We start from the raw sequence: 16451 nt of genomic DNA on the forward strand, positions 1-16451 counted from the left end.
ATATTTACATGTAGTCAAATGTATACATCTCAACATATATAACACCAAGAAATTCTGTGAATGGAAAATTCGTAAAGAAGAATAAGGAAATTTTTGTATATATAGTTTTGTATTTTGGGCATGTTTATCACGTGAATTAACTCACATTCATGTAATGTTTACATACCTTAAAGAAAAGGTCAGCTGCATTATTTTACAGTCAGTCATCTCAGTGATCAGAACAGTTATTTCATGATATGACATACAATCAGTTCATAAAAATTAAGCAGCAACTGTTGTTAAAGCTATAATTTATAGGCTATTCACAGGAATTTAAAACTTCAGAAGGCAAGACTATTCACTATTATCATTTTTAACTGTAAATTAATTTGTATGTTCTATAGCTTAATTTAGTTAAAGTTTAAATGAACATTTTAAAGAGAAAATTAAGATGCAAACTTAATTTTTTAACATGAAAAAACACACCAGAAAAAAGATATAATCAAAGTACTTCATAAAATTTCCGACTGTTCTCTTATAAACACTGCAAATCAAAATGTCATATCCAAACTTTAAAAATTAGAAAGTTAAGATTTCATATCAACATTTAAAGATTCAGCTGTTATATTAAGTTTACTGTTATATTAAAAAGCCAATGTGTTAAATCTGAAACATCTGGGAAAAATATAAAATAAATTACTTTAATCCAAGAAGGTAACATGAATATTTTAAAAGATACTATTTATATCAAACTGGTTTTTCTTTTATACCCATTTGGTATGATAAAGTAACCTTCTAATTTCAAAGGTAACTAAAAATACATGTAATGTTTCTCCCTTCTCTTTCATTTAAAAAAAAAAAAAAAGCCTGCTATTATTTAAGCAGAATTTATCCAAAGTTCAGACTTTCAACAACTTCACGTTACTTTCCTTGATTCTTCCACCTTCCTCCTTCCCCTTTGCTGGCTAACTTTCAGCCTACATGCCCTGCAGGTACCCAGGGTTGTGTCTTTGGCTGGTGGGGCTGGACACAGGGGGAGTGAGCAAATGAGTCTAGACATTGAGAATAATGGGAATTGGTTTTTTAACTGCCAGAGAAAGGAGGTACAAATACAGAAAGGAGACAGTTAGGTATAAGATTGGAACTGAAAGTATTGGTATGAATTCATGAGATGATACATACATACATACATACATATGATAATCAATCAATGATAGATAATAAATTGTGTGTATGTGTACCCTCAGAGTGAAGCAAAAGTAGGTTTACAGTTGTGAATATGCGAAACACAGTTTATCTTATATTATTATTATTATTGTATTATTTTCCATATAAATATCTATAAATCTACTTTTGCCCCACCCTGTGTATACATTTCCTAACTCTGTGTATTAACAGGGTTTAGATATAATGACACTTTAGTAGCAATGAGCCCACCTAGCACCCAGTTCTTGGTTTCTCAATGTCATTTTCCACTAAAATGACATTGACCTTCTTGGAGAATTGTCTAACTTCAGAGCTGGGGCAGAGAAAACGCAAGATGAGCCTGGAAAATCCTGCTGAACAAGAAAATAAAGAAGTGCTCAAAAAGTGATGGGGACATTTCAGAAAGATAGCACGAAGGATTCCCAGTGGCCAAATGTGCAACGATCTGAGCTCAGTTGATGCTAAAAATGGTGAGTTAGAGTTTAACAGGAACAAGATCCAGTCAATCCTCATTATTCGCAGATTCAGTATTTGCAAATTCACCTGCTCGCTAGAATGGATCTGTAACCATAAAATCAGCACTAGCAGCACATGGCCAACCGAGGACATGCACAAAATGCCAAGACTTGGGAGTCGCAGGATGCACATTCTTGGCTGAGGTTGCACAAGGCCCTCTTGTTTCAGCTCGCACTGTAAACAAGCGTCCTTTTCACAATACATTGTTACATTTTTTGCATTTTTGTGCTTTTGGTTATTTCATGGTTTAAAATGTCCTGCCACCCCCAAGCATAGTGCTGAAGTGCTGCGTAGTGGTTCTAAGTGCAAGAGGCTGGGACATGCCTCCCAGAGAAAGTACGTGTTAGATAAGCTTCTCTCAGGCAGGAGGTACAGTGCTGCTGGCCACGGGTTCAATGTTAATGAATCAACAATGTATGTTCAGTAAGTGTCGTTGAACAGAAACACACATAAAGCAAGGTTACGGACTGGTGGGTTGGTCACAATGTTGTGGCAGGAATCCAGCCCTGCATCTCCCCTGGAGCAATGCTTCAGTCTTGGCTACATCAGTGCTCCTGATGACTCTATAGAACACAACTTCTGCAAATAATGGGGATTGACACAAAGTACCTATGAATTATTTATTGCTTTATAATTGCGATTTCCTATTCACTTTACAGTGGAGGAACCAGGCAGATACATTCTCATCCAAGTGATGAAAGTTCACCTAACTGGTTACAAGGCAAAGTCGCACTGTGTGGCCTCTGTTACCGTGTGCTGAGCACGGCACCATTTCAGTGGTATGTCTACGAAAGGGCATTAAATCAGGGGGTGACGTCATTAAAGCCACGTTGAACAATATCTACAAAGTTATTGCCTTATGCTTTTTAAAAAGATAAAGGTCATAAAAGACAAAAAAAAAAGAAAAAAGATGAGGAACTTATCCAGAATGACAGAGATGAAAGAGACACAAACTAAATACGTGTACTTTTGGACTGGATCTTGGACATAAAGGGCATTGTGGGGATAATGGGCAACATCTGAATGGGACCTGTGGTCTGAGTGGTAACCTGGGATCGATGTGAATTTCCTGACTTTGCTGGCTGCCCTGTGGTCACATAGGAGCGTGTCCTTGTACTGAGCAAACACACATGAAAGTATTAGCGGGCAGGAGAGCATCATGTCTTCAATTTCTCAGGTGGGTCAAAATGTCAGCAATTGGGGAATAGAGGTGCAGGGTACACAGGCGTTCTGCGATCTGCTTCTGTGGCTTTTACGTAAATCCAAAATTATTTCAAAAACACCAAGTTCTAAAACCTAAGTCAGCAAAGAGGGTGCTAAATCCATCCATTTGCAGCCAGACACCTCATTTTTATGCTGCAGGACATAGATAGGTAAGTTTCTTGGTGTCGCTTATAACTGTGTCATTGTAAAATCAAAGATGCAGCAAAACTCAGGATGAAGGAGAGATGAAATCTTGACAGTGATCACTGAAAGCTGACATCCTACCCTAAGGGCAAGCTGACACTAAAACCTCAAGGCTTTTAGCTTAGTCACAGTGGTGTGTGACCACCACGTCTATCTAGTTTCAAAACATATGTTTCCATTGTAAATAAATGTAAGCATTTATGTTCAGGAATGAGGTTGGAATCCAGCCTTACTGAATGTAAATATACTTTTACCTACTTTCAAATTTCCCACCAGGCACATACATTACTTTTATATTCTATGAACAACCCCCCCCCAAAACTGTAATTCTAAGGGGATGCAGCAACGTGCCATCCTCCAAGACAGGGGTGGGAACCTTTTTTCTGTCAGGGGCCATATGGATACTTGTAACATCGCTCACAGGCCATACACAATCATCAACTTAAAAGCTAGCCTGCCACATTTGGTCAAACATTTAATCAACTCCCCCTAATGCCTTGGCAGGGCCAAACCAACTGATTTCTTGGGCCTCCCGCGGCCCACGGGCTGGATGTTCCCCATCCCTGGTCCAGGAGAAGTCGTCTCTGATGCAGGCAGCTAACTCAGGAACTCCTTCCTCCTCTCCTTTCAACCTTCCTGAGGATGCACGTCTCCACTTATACTTTATTGTGTCTATTTTCCCTTCAACCTCCCTTTAAGGACAAGGACTGTAACTTTTCATACATGGATCCCGAGTTCTTCATTTCTATAGTAACTGCTCAGTAAAGATATTTGTGAAAGAGAAAAAGAAACAAAGAAATAGAGAAGCTTTATTAGGATAGGTATTGCCAGCCATCTAGCTCAATAATTAGAATGATGTTTGGGAGCCAGTCTCCTCCCTTCCTAAGTCTTACATAACGCTAATTTCTTTAAAAAAAGTAAAATGTGAGGGAAGTGTCACTTGAACAAGCACATAAAAGTGGCTTAACTGGACTAAGTCAAACATGACATAGAATTCATACTGGGCACAAAAAGAACAATAGTAAAAATGGAAACACCAGGAGTGGGGGTCCTTGTTATATAAAAGGTTGAGAAATTATAAAATAGCATGATATGGTCAGGAGACAGGTGCTTTTCAAAGTACATGGGCAGGACCCAAGGCCTCAGCCTTGAGGGTGGGAAGAGGGAAGGTGAGATGGAGAGGAGGGAACACCATACAATAATCATAGCAGTCAGGTGGGGGGAGTCCACAGTGGTTGTACCACCTAAGTTATTATATTAATCATATAATATAGCTATATGGGGTTTTTTCTGTATTTCACAATGTTTTGACATAAAAATCTTGCTGGCTAGAAAGAGATGAACTTCCAATTATCAGAAATAGCCAGGGCTCCGCTGGGAACACACAGTCTCAATCACCAACTTGTCTAACTCACACACACCAAGCCAGTATTTCCTCTGCCCTAAATCACCCAGGGCCAGCAGACAACTAGAGACCACGCTGCAGCCCAGAGCCCACTGGAGTTATTCACTCCGCCCTGCCTTGTCTTCCCATGGACACCTCAATAAAAGCGGTGGCCCTGGCTTCTCCCCAACCCCTGTCTTTTATTTCCCAACTACTCCTGGTGCTTCCCTGTGGCTCTGCATGGCATGACATGACCCTTCTCCTGTAAGTAATAACCTATAATAATAAAAGCGTAATATGCTCATTAAACCGGACGTAATCTAGACGAAGCCGGGGCTGTGAGGGAAGCCCGGATCCCAGGTGCCAGAAGGAAGCCTACTCTTGCACAAATTTTATGCATCTGGCCTCTAGTGTAAGTAATAAATTTTTCTTTCAATGACACTGACCTTTCATATATATATATATATATATATATATATATATATATATATATATGTATTATTTTTATTCCAGAGAGCAAGGGAGAGGGAGAGAGATAAACATCAATGGTGAGAGGATCATTAATTGGCTGTCTCCTGGACGCCCCCTGCTGGGGATCAAGCCCGCAACCCAGGCATGTGCCCTTGACTGGAATCAAACCAGGGACCCTTCAGTCCCCAGGCCAACGCTCTACCCACTGATCCAAACCAGCCAGGGCAATGACACTGACCTTTCCCTGACGTCATTCAGACTCCTCCATGAATTCAAATTCTAAAACCATTTCCATTACCCCCTCGCCATGAAATCCCTTGATCCCCTTCTTTCATAAGCACTCAACATGAGCATTTAATTTTTCCTTTACCTCAGATCTTTAAGTTTTTACTGCTTGTATACTTTTAAGCCTTCTGGGCCATCAGTGAGCAGGTGGAAACACACCCTCCCCATGCAGTGGACACCTCAGTAACTCCCCGGATAGCCTGTGGGTCTTGCGCCATCCCGTACCTCTCATGGGCATAGCGCAGATACGACTTTCCGATGCCCAGGAGCATCGAGCTATTTTCAGTCTTATCTTTCTGTAAAAGCAAAACCAAAGTGGCTCTTCATACATAACATGGCCAAATAGGACCCAACTGTCCTGTCCATTCTCTCTTCATCCATTTCATTCTTGCTCATTTTCTTTTAAACTAATGGTGCCCTGGGCTCCCCATGAAAGCACGCCAATTTCTCCTGCCCATCCACAACACGTGGGCCAAGGCCTTTCCTGCTGCAGGGGGAGCTCCTGAGATACTTAGCTGCAGACAATGAACACAAAGGGAAGCCGTTGGGGCCCCAAATCCATCATTGGTGGTTGCTGGCCACAATAATATCCTGCGCCCTTAAATCCGGAACTAATGAGTATTTCTATATGTCTTCCCAGGGAGGTGCCATCCGACGAGTAAACCCACAGTCCACTTGCACTGAGTATAAAGGAAGTGCTTTCTTTTTTAGGAATTCTTTGCCAGGCCTGTTACCATTTACCTTTTCCCTCATACGCTATAAGTCCAAGTCTAAAGGTTTAGCTTATCACAAGAAAACACATGCACATAAAAATAAATGTAAAAAAGAAATGAAACAAAGCATTAGAGATAAATAAGGTGTAAGTAGAGCAGAAGATCAAAACCAGAGAAAATAATTGAACTGGTCTATCAGACCCTCCCTGGGCTTCCAATTTGACTCCAAAGCAAACGGCGGTCTTCTCGTTAGCAGAAACACTCTGACTTCTTCATGGAAAACAAAGCTTTGCCCGTGTTCTAGGGCAGTGATTCTTACAGTGTGGTCTCTGGACCACCAGAGCCAGTATCATTTGGGAACCTGCTACACATGCATGTTCTCAGGCTCCACCCCAGGCCACCTGGATCGGACACTCTGGGTTTGAAGAAGCCCGCATGGTGCATCCGCAGGCTAAGCTGAAGAACCACTGTTCTCAAGCAATAGGGTTTTATATGAGGGGCACTGAGCCAGGCGCCTACGGCAAACTGGGAAATTCAAGCACCGGCTTTCAATAGAAGCTGCAAACATAAAACTGAAGTGCAATTTGGCAAAGGAACTTTGCAACAGAGCTAGTGGCACGAGGCTCTTGGCCATCCCTCTCTGTGCTGAATCAAGGATTGACCCCAGCATAGTGCATACTATGCTAGATTTTAAATGCCAAGCTACGGGCCACATGCAATAGTTCCAGATGTTCTTGGGTAACTCCGATTGAGAACTGATTTCCTTCTGCCCCTCTCAACTAGTTCCTCTCCCCACGACCTGAGGCTGGAACCCTGAAACCACCCTTGGTACCTCCCTCCCCATCATTGCTGTATCAGTCGCCACATTCTACAGACACAATCTCTTCCTTTCCTCCTCATTGTTAGGATGCACTACCTCTGGCCTCTCCTGTTTGGACGTGTTTTCTGAAATATATTGCTGTAAGTTTGTTTTGTTTTTCATAGCTTGAAGCAAACGGCCTGCACCTGCAGAATTTAAGATACACTCCCCAACTGACGCGGGCGCTCCCCTCTGCCTGGCCAAGTTTTTCTATCTCCCAAGGATGTCCTGTTGTTCGGGCAGCTACCCCCACTGGCTGGTGCAACCCTGCCCCAGTCCCTATATAAGAGAACACAAACACTCCCTCGGCGCTGACACCGATATACTGGTCTCAGCCGGCTGTGAGAGAATGTAATAAAATTTCTTAAACTCTCACAGCGTCTCTTGACCTGGTTCCTGTCGGCGTGGACCTAACACTCATCATTCAATATGCATTCCTCAAATATGCAGAGGAATTTACATGGTGGTGTAAATTCATCAGGGAACATGATGAACAAAAAAAAAATGCCTTGCCTTCATTAAGCTTCCTTTCTCATTGCAGTGATAATAATATAAATAAGTAAAATACAGAGTACATTAGATAGTGATGACTGTTGAGAAAAATAAAGGAGGAAAGGCGATAAGGAGCTTTGGGGAGGAGGGTGGAGATTTTTAGATCTCTTAGGATGACTAAGCGAGGCCTCACTGAAAAAGGACCCTTCGAGTTACATCCCGAAGGTGTGAGGGGACCGAGGAGAGAGCCTTCCCGGCAAGTGCAAAGGCCTGAGGTGACACTATGCCTGGCACATTTGAGACATATTCCTCAATGTGGTTGGAGCCGAATAACCAAATGGGACTGCAAGAAAGAGATGGGGTCAAACAGGTAACCAGGGGTCAGATCGCAGCCCAGTAGGTGGCATCGGGAAGGGACTTTTCTGTGAGTGACGTGGGAGACCACAGAGGCTCCGAGCAGAGGAGAGGTATTTTAACAGGATCCTTCTGGCTGTTGAGTTGAAGGCAATGGAAAGGGGCAGGGATAGAAGAGGGAGATAGAGGCTTCTGCCCTTTCCTTCTCTACTCGTCAAAACCATCATCACCTCTCACTCGGGCTGTGTCCATAGCTTTCTGCCTGGACCCCCTCCTTCCACTCCACTCCTTTGCCTCCATAATCTGCCTAGAGGAGGGCTGCCGAAGGCCGCTCAGACCGCCCCACCGCCCGTTAGGGATGACTCCAGTTACAGGCCAGAGCTCCAGATCTCCACACACCTTAGGGCCCCACCTCGCCTTCTGAACCTCATCTCCCAGGCCTCGGCCTCGCATGTCCACCCACCAACCACAATGCACGTATTCGGCACTTTCAAACACATCTGCACAGTCTGAGCTTGCCTCTGCTCTCCCACCACCCCCCTCCACCTACTGGAATTCTCCCTGTCTTCCAAGGGTCACGAAACCTTTCCTGATCCCTCAGCGACATGTTCCCCTGCCTGCCTTTGAACCTCACGCCATGTGTCCAGCCTCCTTTGTGGTCTTTATAGATTCCCACCTGTGCCTGTCCTGTCGCCCTCGGTGGGCTGTAAGCTGCCGGAGGGCAAACCCTGGCTCACTGCCTTCACATCTGACACAGCGCAGAGGACAGCACTTTCTATAGAGGGAAGAGCTGCTTAAATAATGACGACAGCCCGGCCGGCGTGGCTCAGTGGTTGAGTGTCAACTTATGGACCAGGAGGTCATGGTTTGATTCCCAGTCAGGGCATATGCCCGGGTTGCAGGCTCATTCCCCAGTAGGGGGTGTGCAGGAGGCAGCTGATCAATGATTCTCTCTCATCATTGATGTTTCTATCTCCCTCTCCCTTCTTCTCTGATATCAATAAAAAAAATATTTCTAAAAAATAATAATGAAAACATAATCCCCTAGTGATCAAATTTCTGTAACTTTCAATGGTCTCTTTAAATCCATTCATCACCTCAGAGTAACTCTTTATGAAGTTAGTATTGCAAACATATCACACTCTAACACAGACAAAGTTTGGCAGAGAAAAATCTGTTATATTTTATGCTTGTTCATAATGCTAAGCAATTAAGCTTAAAAATATAAAAGTGGACACAAAAAATAAAATTGTTCTTGTGATTAACTGCCACCAAACGTTTTCCATTGAGGAAGATAAACAGTTAAATTTGGAAGACTAAAATGCTGGATTTTGAAACTCTGGAAAATTGATCCACTTAAATATTTTAAGTGTTTATTTTTATTGATAAGAGTTTGATGCAATCAATGCTAGTCTCTTTATGGATAGGTGATGCAGACACACTAAAAATTCTACTTTTCTCCTTTGTGGTGTTTTAAAACAGTCTTATTCCTGCATAATTTATAATGAGAATCAAGAAACACCGAGTCAGATTTTCCCAATGTCTATCATTACAACATGGAGGTGGGGTGGAAAGTATCGTACATTTTCTTCTAGTATTCTCTGTGGTAGAACTTTCCATAAAGGGGCTATTCAGTATGGCCCAAATAATTTTCTTTTTAAGGAAGTATTAACTAAACTTTCTTTCCACCTCCTCTCTGAAGAAGCTATTATTAATATCCAAATTCTATATACAGTTGTTCATATGAAAAATAATACAATTAATAAGTAATACAAGAATAAACATTGTGCTTCCCATACTCACAACTATAAACCTACTTTTGCCCCACCCTGTATAAAATAAAGGCCCCAAGAAGCCCTGCCCCAGAAAACAGAACAAGGGAGTCCAGTGGTTGGGTGGCTCAGTGGTTGGGTGTCAACCCGTGTACCAAGAGGTCATGGTTTGATTCCCGGTCAGGGCACATGCTGGGGTTGCGGGCTTGATCCCCAGTAGGGAGTGTGTAGGAGGCAGCCAATAGATGTTTCTCTCTCATCAATGTTTCTATCTCTCTCTCTCTCTAAAAATCAATGAAAATACATCTTTTAAAGAAAGAACAAGGGAAAAGAAGATCTTGGAATCAAGCTCAGATTTAACTCAAAGGAAATCTTAGTAATCATTCTTTAAGACCTTTGTAACATGAATTATGTCAACAATGAAATGATTCCCCCACATTTTTATTTGTTCTTTTGAAAATCAGTTTAAATATTAGACTATAGGTCTGATTTCATTTCCCATAGGTGTAGGTATTAGATACTCTAAAGCAGTGGTTGGCAAACTGCAGCTCGCAAGCCACAGGCGGCTCTTTGGCCCCTTGAGTGTGGCTCTTCCACAAAATACCACGGCCTGGGCGAGTCTATTTTGAAGAAGTGGTGTTAGAAGAAGTTTAAATTTAAAAAATTTGGCTCTCAAAAGAAATTTCAATCGTTGTACTGTTGATATTTGGCTCTGTTGACTAATGAGTTTGCCGACCACTGCTCTAAAGGAAGTCAATACATGCAAGATAAGTATGAATTAACTCTATATATTCTAACAGAACATTATTCTAATATTATCAACATCATTTGAATCACTTTTAGCAGAACATTTTCACTTTATCAGCCCACTAAAATAGGATTCCTTTTTCACAGGAAAAGGTGGCTCTTGAGGTTCCAGTCTAGATACAATTAGGGAATCCAGGAAAAGTGGAAGTAATGAAAGGAACCAGCTCTATGTCTGAATCAGGAGATTTGGCTGCAGGAATGACATCAGTCATCAGCATTAAGGCAGAGAGTACGGTGAGAAAGCTGAGGATTTATCAGAGATACTGACAAGAAAATCAGAAATAGAAACAAATGTTATAAGACTCCTCTTACTCTTTCTTTTAAAAGAAAATATCCTGAACCATGAAACTGAGCATCGAAAAGATGACAGGAAGCCACCCTGAGCAGCACAAGAAGACAGTGCATAGATTCAATTCTGAAAAATAATTTTGTGATTACTTTTGTCACTTTTGAATCTGCCTGCCTAAGTGCATGTCCCCCACTAAAAGCAGGTCCTGAGATAAGGATTCAAGTCCACGTTGTTTATTTGGGAGATTGGGGACAGGGAATGTGGACATGGTGCTGGGGCAGTGAGCTCAGCCTACAAAGGATGAAGAATTGTCTGGCCCATGAGCTGGGTGATCATCAGCCATGCTTAAGACTGCTTTGCTGCGGGGAGGCCAGGTGTTCATTCCTTGGCACTTGAACCTGTCTCAAGCAGGAGCCCAGCAGTTTCCCTGCCTACAAAGAAAACCTTCCGGCAAATGATGTAGGTACTGGCAGGTGGCCTCCACCAGGAAGACAGAAAGGTCTGGAAGGAGGATGGAGCCCCAACAGCATCCCCCAGAAGAAGGCTGTTCCCATCAACAATAGTTTCCGCTGTTGGTATTTGGTATCAATCTTCTCTCTTTTCTCTACTGTACAATACAGCATGTATTTCAGGTTATCTATTCCTAAGCTAACAAACATACAGTTTTAGCTTACCTATGTCTTTAGTTCTCCCCTTGAATCTACTTTATACTCTCTGTAAGTTAAGATTCTGAGTCTACTCCTGTATTATAAGTTCTTTAACATCAACCTTGATCTCCACTAAATTTTTTTTATTCACTCTTTTGGTAGCAACCATAATAGTCCATAATAACATACATGGAAAACGATGGGCTGGTCCACGGGGTAAGAACTCATCCAGAGAATTCTTTATGTTATGAGAGTAGAAGTCATTTTGGCAGTTCCAAAACATACATTGTCAGAAAAGGATGACGGGGGTGGGGAGGCCAATCCAAAACTTAACAGGAAAGAAGCATGTCCAGTGAGATGTCACTTGGCTTGCTTTGAACAAATGCGGTCATTGAAAATAATCCGATCTAAACGTAATTGTTCTTAGGCTGCAGGAATAGTTCCATAAAATATAAGCAACTTTTTCTAGGCCCAGCAGGTATCTCTTTGCTTTCCTGTGTATGTGGTCAACGTGAGGTGATATTGTGTCTAGGTACATTCTCCCTAAAACAGTAAGCACTTGACAGAGGTCGTGCTTCATAATTTCATGAAAATCATTTCAGGGAATTCAGGAAATAGCAGGAGCTAATGGGAGTGCAGCACTATAGGTTTCTTGGATTAGAGGGATTTCTTGCCACTCAACAGATATACTGACTGCTGGACAAAGACGGGCTGGATGAGATTCAGTTAAATTGGTTAGGTGTGAGATTGCCTAATCTAGCTATAATGAGTCATTATTTTTAAAAGAAATAAAAGTGAAAAAACAGACCAGTACACATCACTGAGACTTTCTGGATGCTTTTACACTGGGTTGGGCGGCCCACCCCTAGCTGCCTTCTCTCTGTCCACTTACAAGCACTTGGCTGAGTCACTGTTGGATGAGATCTCTGTCTAGGGCTAGGTTTTATATTTATAGAAGGATCAAGCCAAAATACCAGACCCACCATTCCCCTGACACAAACCATCCATTATATAATGCAATAAGTACTTTTAAAAATCAGACATCTCTAAATATAGTAAATGATATATAGAAATGTATCTTTGGGTCTAAATCAGTGCTTCTCAAACTATCTGTGGGGAACAATTATTTTATTATTATTATTTCCAGTCTATCATATACTGTTGCTTTTTGCAAAATCCATTAAAAAATGAAGAAAATAAATTTTTAGCCCAACTGGCGTGGCTCAGTGGTTGAACGCTGACCTATGAACAGGAGATCAAGGTTCGATTCTGGGTCAGGGCACATGCCCAGGTTGCAGACTCAACCCCCAGTGTGGGGCGTGTAGGAGGCAGCCGATCAATGATTCTCTCTCATCATTGATGTTTCTCTTTCTCCCTCTCCCTTCCAATCTGAAATCAATATTTTTTTAAAAAAGAAATTTTTTTAATATGTATAAAATATAAGCCCAATTTTTTATTATCTCTATTAGATTCAACAGGCATAAAATGACTCTGTCAAATTTCTTTAAAAGTTTCCCAATGCTTACTACTCTCAGTTTCAGCACTGATCTCGTCTCAGACCAGTAACAGCTGTGGGCAGCACTGGCCTGGGACCACAGTCTGAGTCACACTGATTGGAAGTACCAGGCACATATTTATTCAGAAGACATACTTTACCTCTGATATTCTTTCCAAATCCCATAGAAGAAACTTTTTTGTCCACGTGCTCATGATTGTTTGATTTCTCCTTCATAATGTCGTCATCGCTAACAGCATGAACAGAGCATTTTTTCTTTTTCTTCTTCTTGTGTCGAGGCGGAAGCTTTTTTGGAAAAGTAAACATTGGGAATATCACAAGAAACATTGCAACGGCACAAAGGAGGAATCCGCTCCACCTAAAACAGTGGGAAACGGGAATAGCATTTATGGCCTTTGCATTGTGAGTGAGGACAAATTAGCAAAGTAGAAGTTTGTGGTGATAAAATTCTCCAGGAAAAAAACCTTCGACCCTCATAAATTGTTAAACAGTAGGGGGTTGAACAACCTAAGAAAACATAGGAATCCTCCCTTTCTGTGGGATAAATGAGAAATCCACCCAATAATTACATGCATGATAAACATTATAATAAGCAACCTAGAATTTCATTCAAGTATTTTTAAGCACATATGTGTTAGTCCTGCTACAATGTGTATTTTATAATAAACCAATAACTCAAGTTTAATAGAAAAATAATACAGACTCTATAGCATGCTTTGTGGACACTTTTTTCTTAGAAGAAAATAATTACTATTTCGTGTCGAATGTATTGCTGATTGGCACTCAAATATTTTTCTGCAAGCACTTAATATATTGAGCACTCTTAGCTGGTCCTCTCCATACTTAGCCACCAATGACATTTCATTTGATCCTTACTTCAAGAATTACAACCTAGTTACAAGTGAGCTAAATATATATCTCCAAGAAATGCAGGAATGTATATAATTGTTAGATCAGGTGGAATAGAGCATGAATCCTATAAAAGTTCAGAGAGAGGAAATGTGTGTCCGAAAGATACTTAGGGGATGTAGAATTGAGTGCTGTAGAACTGAGACTGTCTTTGAACTCATCTGAGGTTGCCTTGCTGCAGAAACTAGGAAGCAATACAGAGCAGACGTCAACCTCAAGCCTTGCAGTAGAGTTCTGTGTTTATGGTCTTAGGCTTCCTGCTTGCATAATACTCCAGGGGTAATCCCTCAGTCCCCTTTCGACCTTTTCTTAGCAAATAGCCCCTGGTCCTGCCTAACAGAGCAGCTCTTTCTAACTAGGATTCCTCAACTCCAAACTGTGTCCTTAAAGCTTCCAAGTTCAAGAACGCTCAGACTCCATCCTCTGTATCAACACCCTGTCGGCTGTAACCGGAATGCAAGCAGCATTCTAAGCATGAGTGTTGGATGCAACCCAGTGAGAATATAGATCAATTGCAAAGTGAAAATTCATTTATAAAAGTAGTGTCTCAATCACAGTGCTGTTAGTTGCTAAAGGTCGTAGGTTAGCTGAGAGAATCATTCCTAGAACAGGTCATTAATAATCCAGCATGCTATTTTCAAACATATTTAAAGTTATATCAAGTAAAGATTTTAGGACAATCAGAAAGCGGCTTTATTTTGAGAAGATGGCCCAGGACAGACTTGTCACAATCTCAGTTATTCAAAATATAATCATGACCTCAGTGCCTGACACAGATTCGGGTACTGAAAAAATGTCTTGAATAAATACATTGAATGAAATAGTTTTTTTTAAAAAATAAAGTCATTTGTCTGCAGGAAACATAGCTACTATATTTTCTAGCCCCTTTAGTACGTGGCTGCTCACGAGGCCTTCACTAACCTGGCCCTGCTCATCAACCTTTCTTGAATCTCTTTCTGCAAACTTGACATTCAGTCTCCCCAACCTTTAGTTCCCTAGACCTCTCATGCTCTCTCCACAAGAGGGCAGGCAGCATAGCCTCAGGGACAGTTCTTGAGCTGTGGCTTCAGACAGCTGGGTTTTTATCCTGTCTTTACCACTCACTAGCTCTAAGATCCTAGGGAACTTATATTTTGCTTTCCCGAACCCACTTTCTCATCTGAAAAAGGAGTAATAAAAACTGTTTTGGAGTGGGGACTCTTTCCCCCTCCCCACGTGGGAGTCTGTGCTGTGAGATTCTTTCCCATTCCCCACGTGGGAGTCTGTACCTGTTCTTTAATAAATTTCCACCTTTAAAAAAAATAATAAAAAAATAAATAAATTTCCACCTTTGCTATACAAATAAATAAATAAATGAACTGTTTTGGAGTCATCAAAATCAATAAGACAACATACAAAATGAACCTAACAAAATGCCTGCTCCGTCACCAATCACTTCACAGCAGCTCGTTTTGTTTGTTTGCATGTAGATCTGCTCTCGGGCTCCCACACCCCCAGCCAGAGCCACTGCCTTAAAATTATATGCAAACATTACAGATACACTCATAGTAGCCCAGAGTGAGCGAAAATATAGAAGGAGAAGAATTATAGTGAATGAACAGTATAAATGTTTGGGGACATTTCTAAGCAGAGCAAAGCAGCCTACATTCTTCATGATCCACAGCAACAAATCGTTGTTAGCACATGGCATAATGATGGTGCTGCAGAGAACCCTGAGGAAAGGCAGCTAAGACAAGAAGAGTGTGCATCATGTGTTGGGAAAAGAAACATAAATAAGAGTCAAAATGGAAAAGCCAGGGTTCTTAAGTCTGTTTTATGAACCGTTACTCAGAGCAGACTGTTCACTAAAAGGGTCAGTTAAGTATATTGATAAACTGACTCAGTTTATCCCAGCTCTCGCTGGCTCTGAAGCTTTGGGGCAGTTATTCAAATTGCTGAGCATCAGTTTTCCTCAAGGTTGTTGTAAGGCTTAAAATGAAAAGTGTGTAAAGCTCTTAGTACAATGCTTGACACACAGAAAGTGCCTAATAAATGTTAGTATTATTCATTCCTTCACTCTTTCAACATTTATTTATTGAAAAAATATATCATTCTGCTAGGCATGGGATAAAATAACATTGTATCACCGAAACCGGTTTGGCTCAGTGGATAGAGCGTCGGCCTGTGGACTGAAGGGTCCCGGGTTCGATTCCGGTCAAGGGCATGTACCTTGGTTGCGGGCACATCCCCAGTGGGAGGTGTGCAGGAGGCAGCTGATCGATGTTTCTCTCTCATCGATGTTTCTGGCTCTCTATCCCTCTCCCTTCCTCTCTGTAAAATATCAATAAAATGTATTAAAAAAAATAACATTGTATCAAATAACTATGTCTTTGCTCAATGTAGAAGTCTTACAAACAGGGCTACTCAATAAACAAAATTCATCTTTAAATTTCTCTATTGAGGAATTTTATCATTTATAGAATAATGGGCCTTTAAAATGAATGAAACTACTTGAACATTGATGAAATACAAAGGAATGAATAATAACTAAAACATCATATAGCAAGAACTATTTAGAACTCTACATACATAGACTCATTCATTCCTCACAACAACCCGGTGAAGTAGTACTTTAACTATTTCCCGTTTTATGGGTTTAAAAAACAATAGCAACAACTGAGACACAGAGAAGTTAAGTAACCTCCCCAAAGTCACACAGCTATTCAGTAGCAGACTGGGGTTGAAACCCAGAGGACTATGGGTTTAAACTAAGGGTTCACTCTTAATCACTCCACTTTGCAAACAATTGGGTTGATGTCTACTAGGAAACTTTCTAAAGACAGCATAAAGCACTTGAAAGCTGAAA

General features: G+C 41.2%; 1 protein-coding gene across 1 annotated transcript in view; it reads right to left on the reverse strand.

Annotated features, from left to right (window-relative positions):
* SLCO5A1 (solute carrier organic anion transporter family member 5A1) overlaps window positions 1-16451 on the reverse strand; it is a 98168-nt gene that overhangs the window by 42349 nt on the left and 39368 nt on the right. The window contains exon 4 of the mRNA XM_080646882.1: window positions 12838-13055. Within this exon, the coding sequence (XP_080503008.1) occupies window positions 12838-13055 (218 nt within the window). The remainder of the gene's footprint in view (window positions 1-12837; window positions 13056-16451) is intronic.

This window comes from Plecotus auritus (assembly GCF_963455305.1).
Source record: "Plecotus auritus genome assembly, chromosome: 11".
In the NCBI taxonomy this organism is placed as follows: Eukaryota; Metazoa; Chordata; class Mammalia; order Chiroptera; family Vespertilionidae; genus Plecotus; species Plecotus auritus.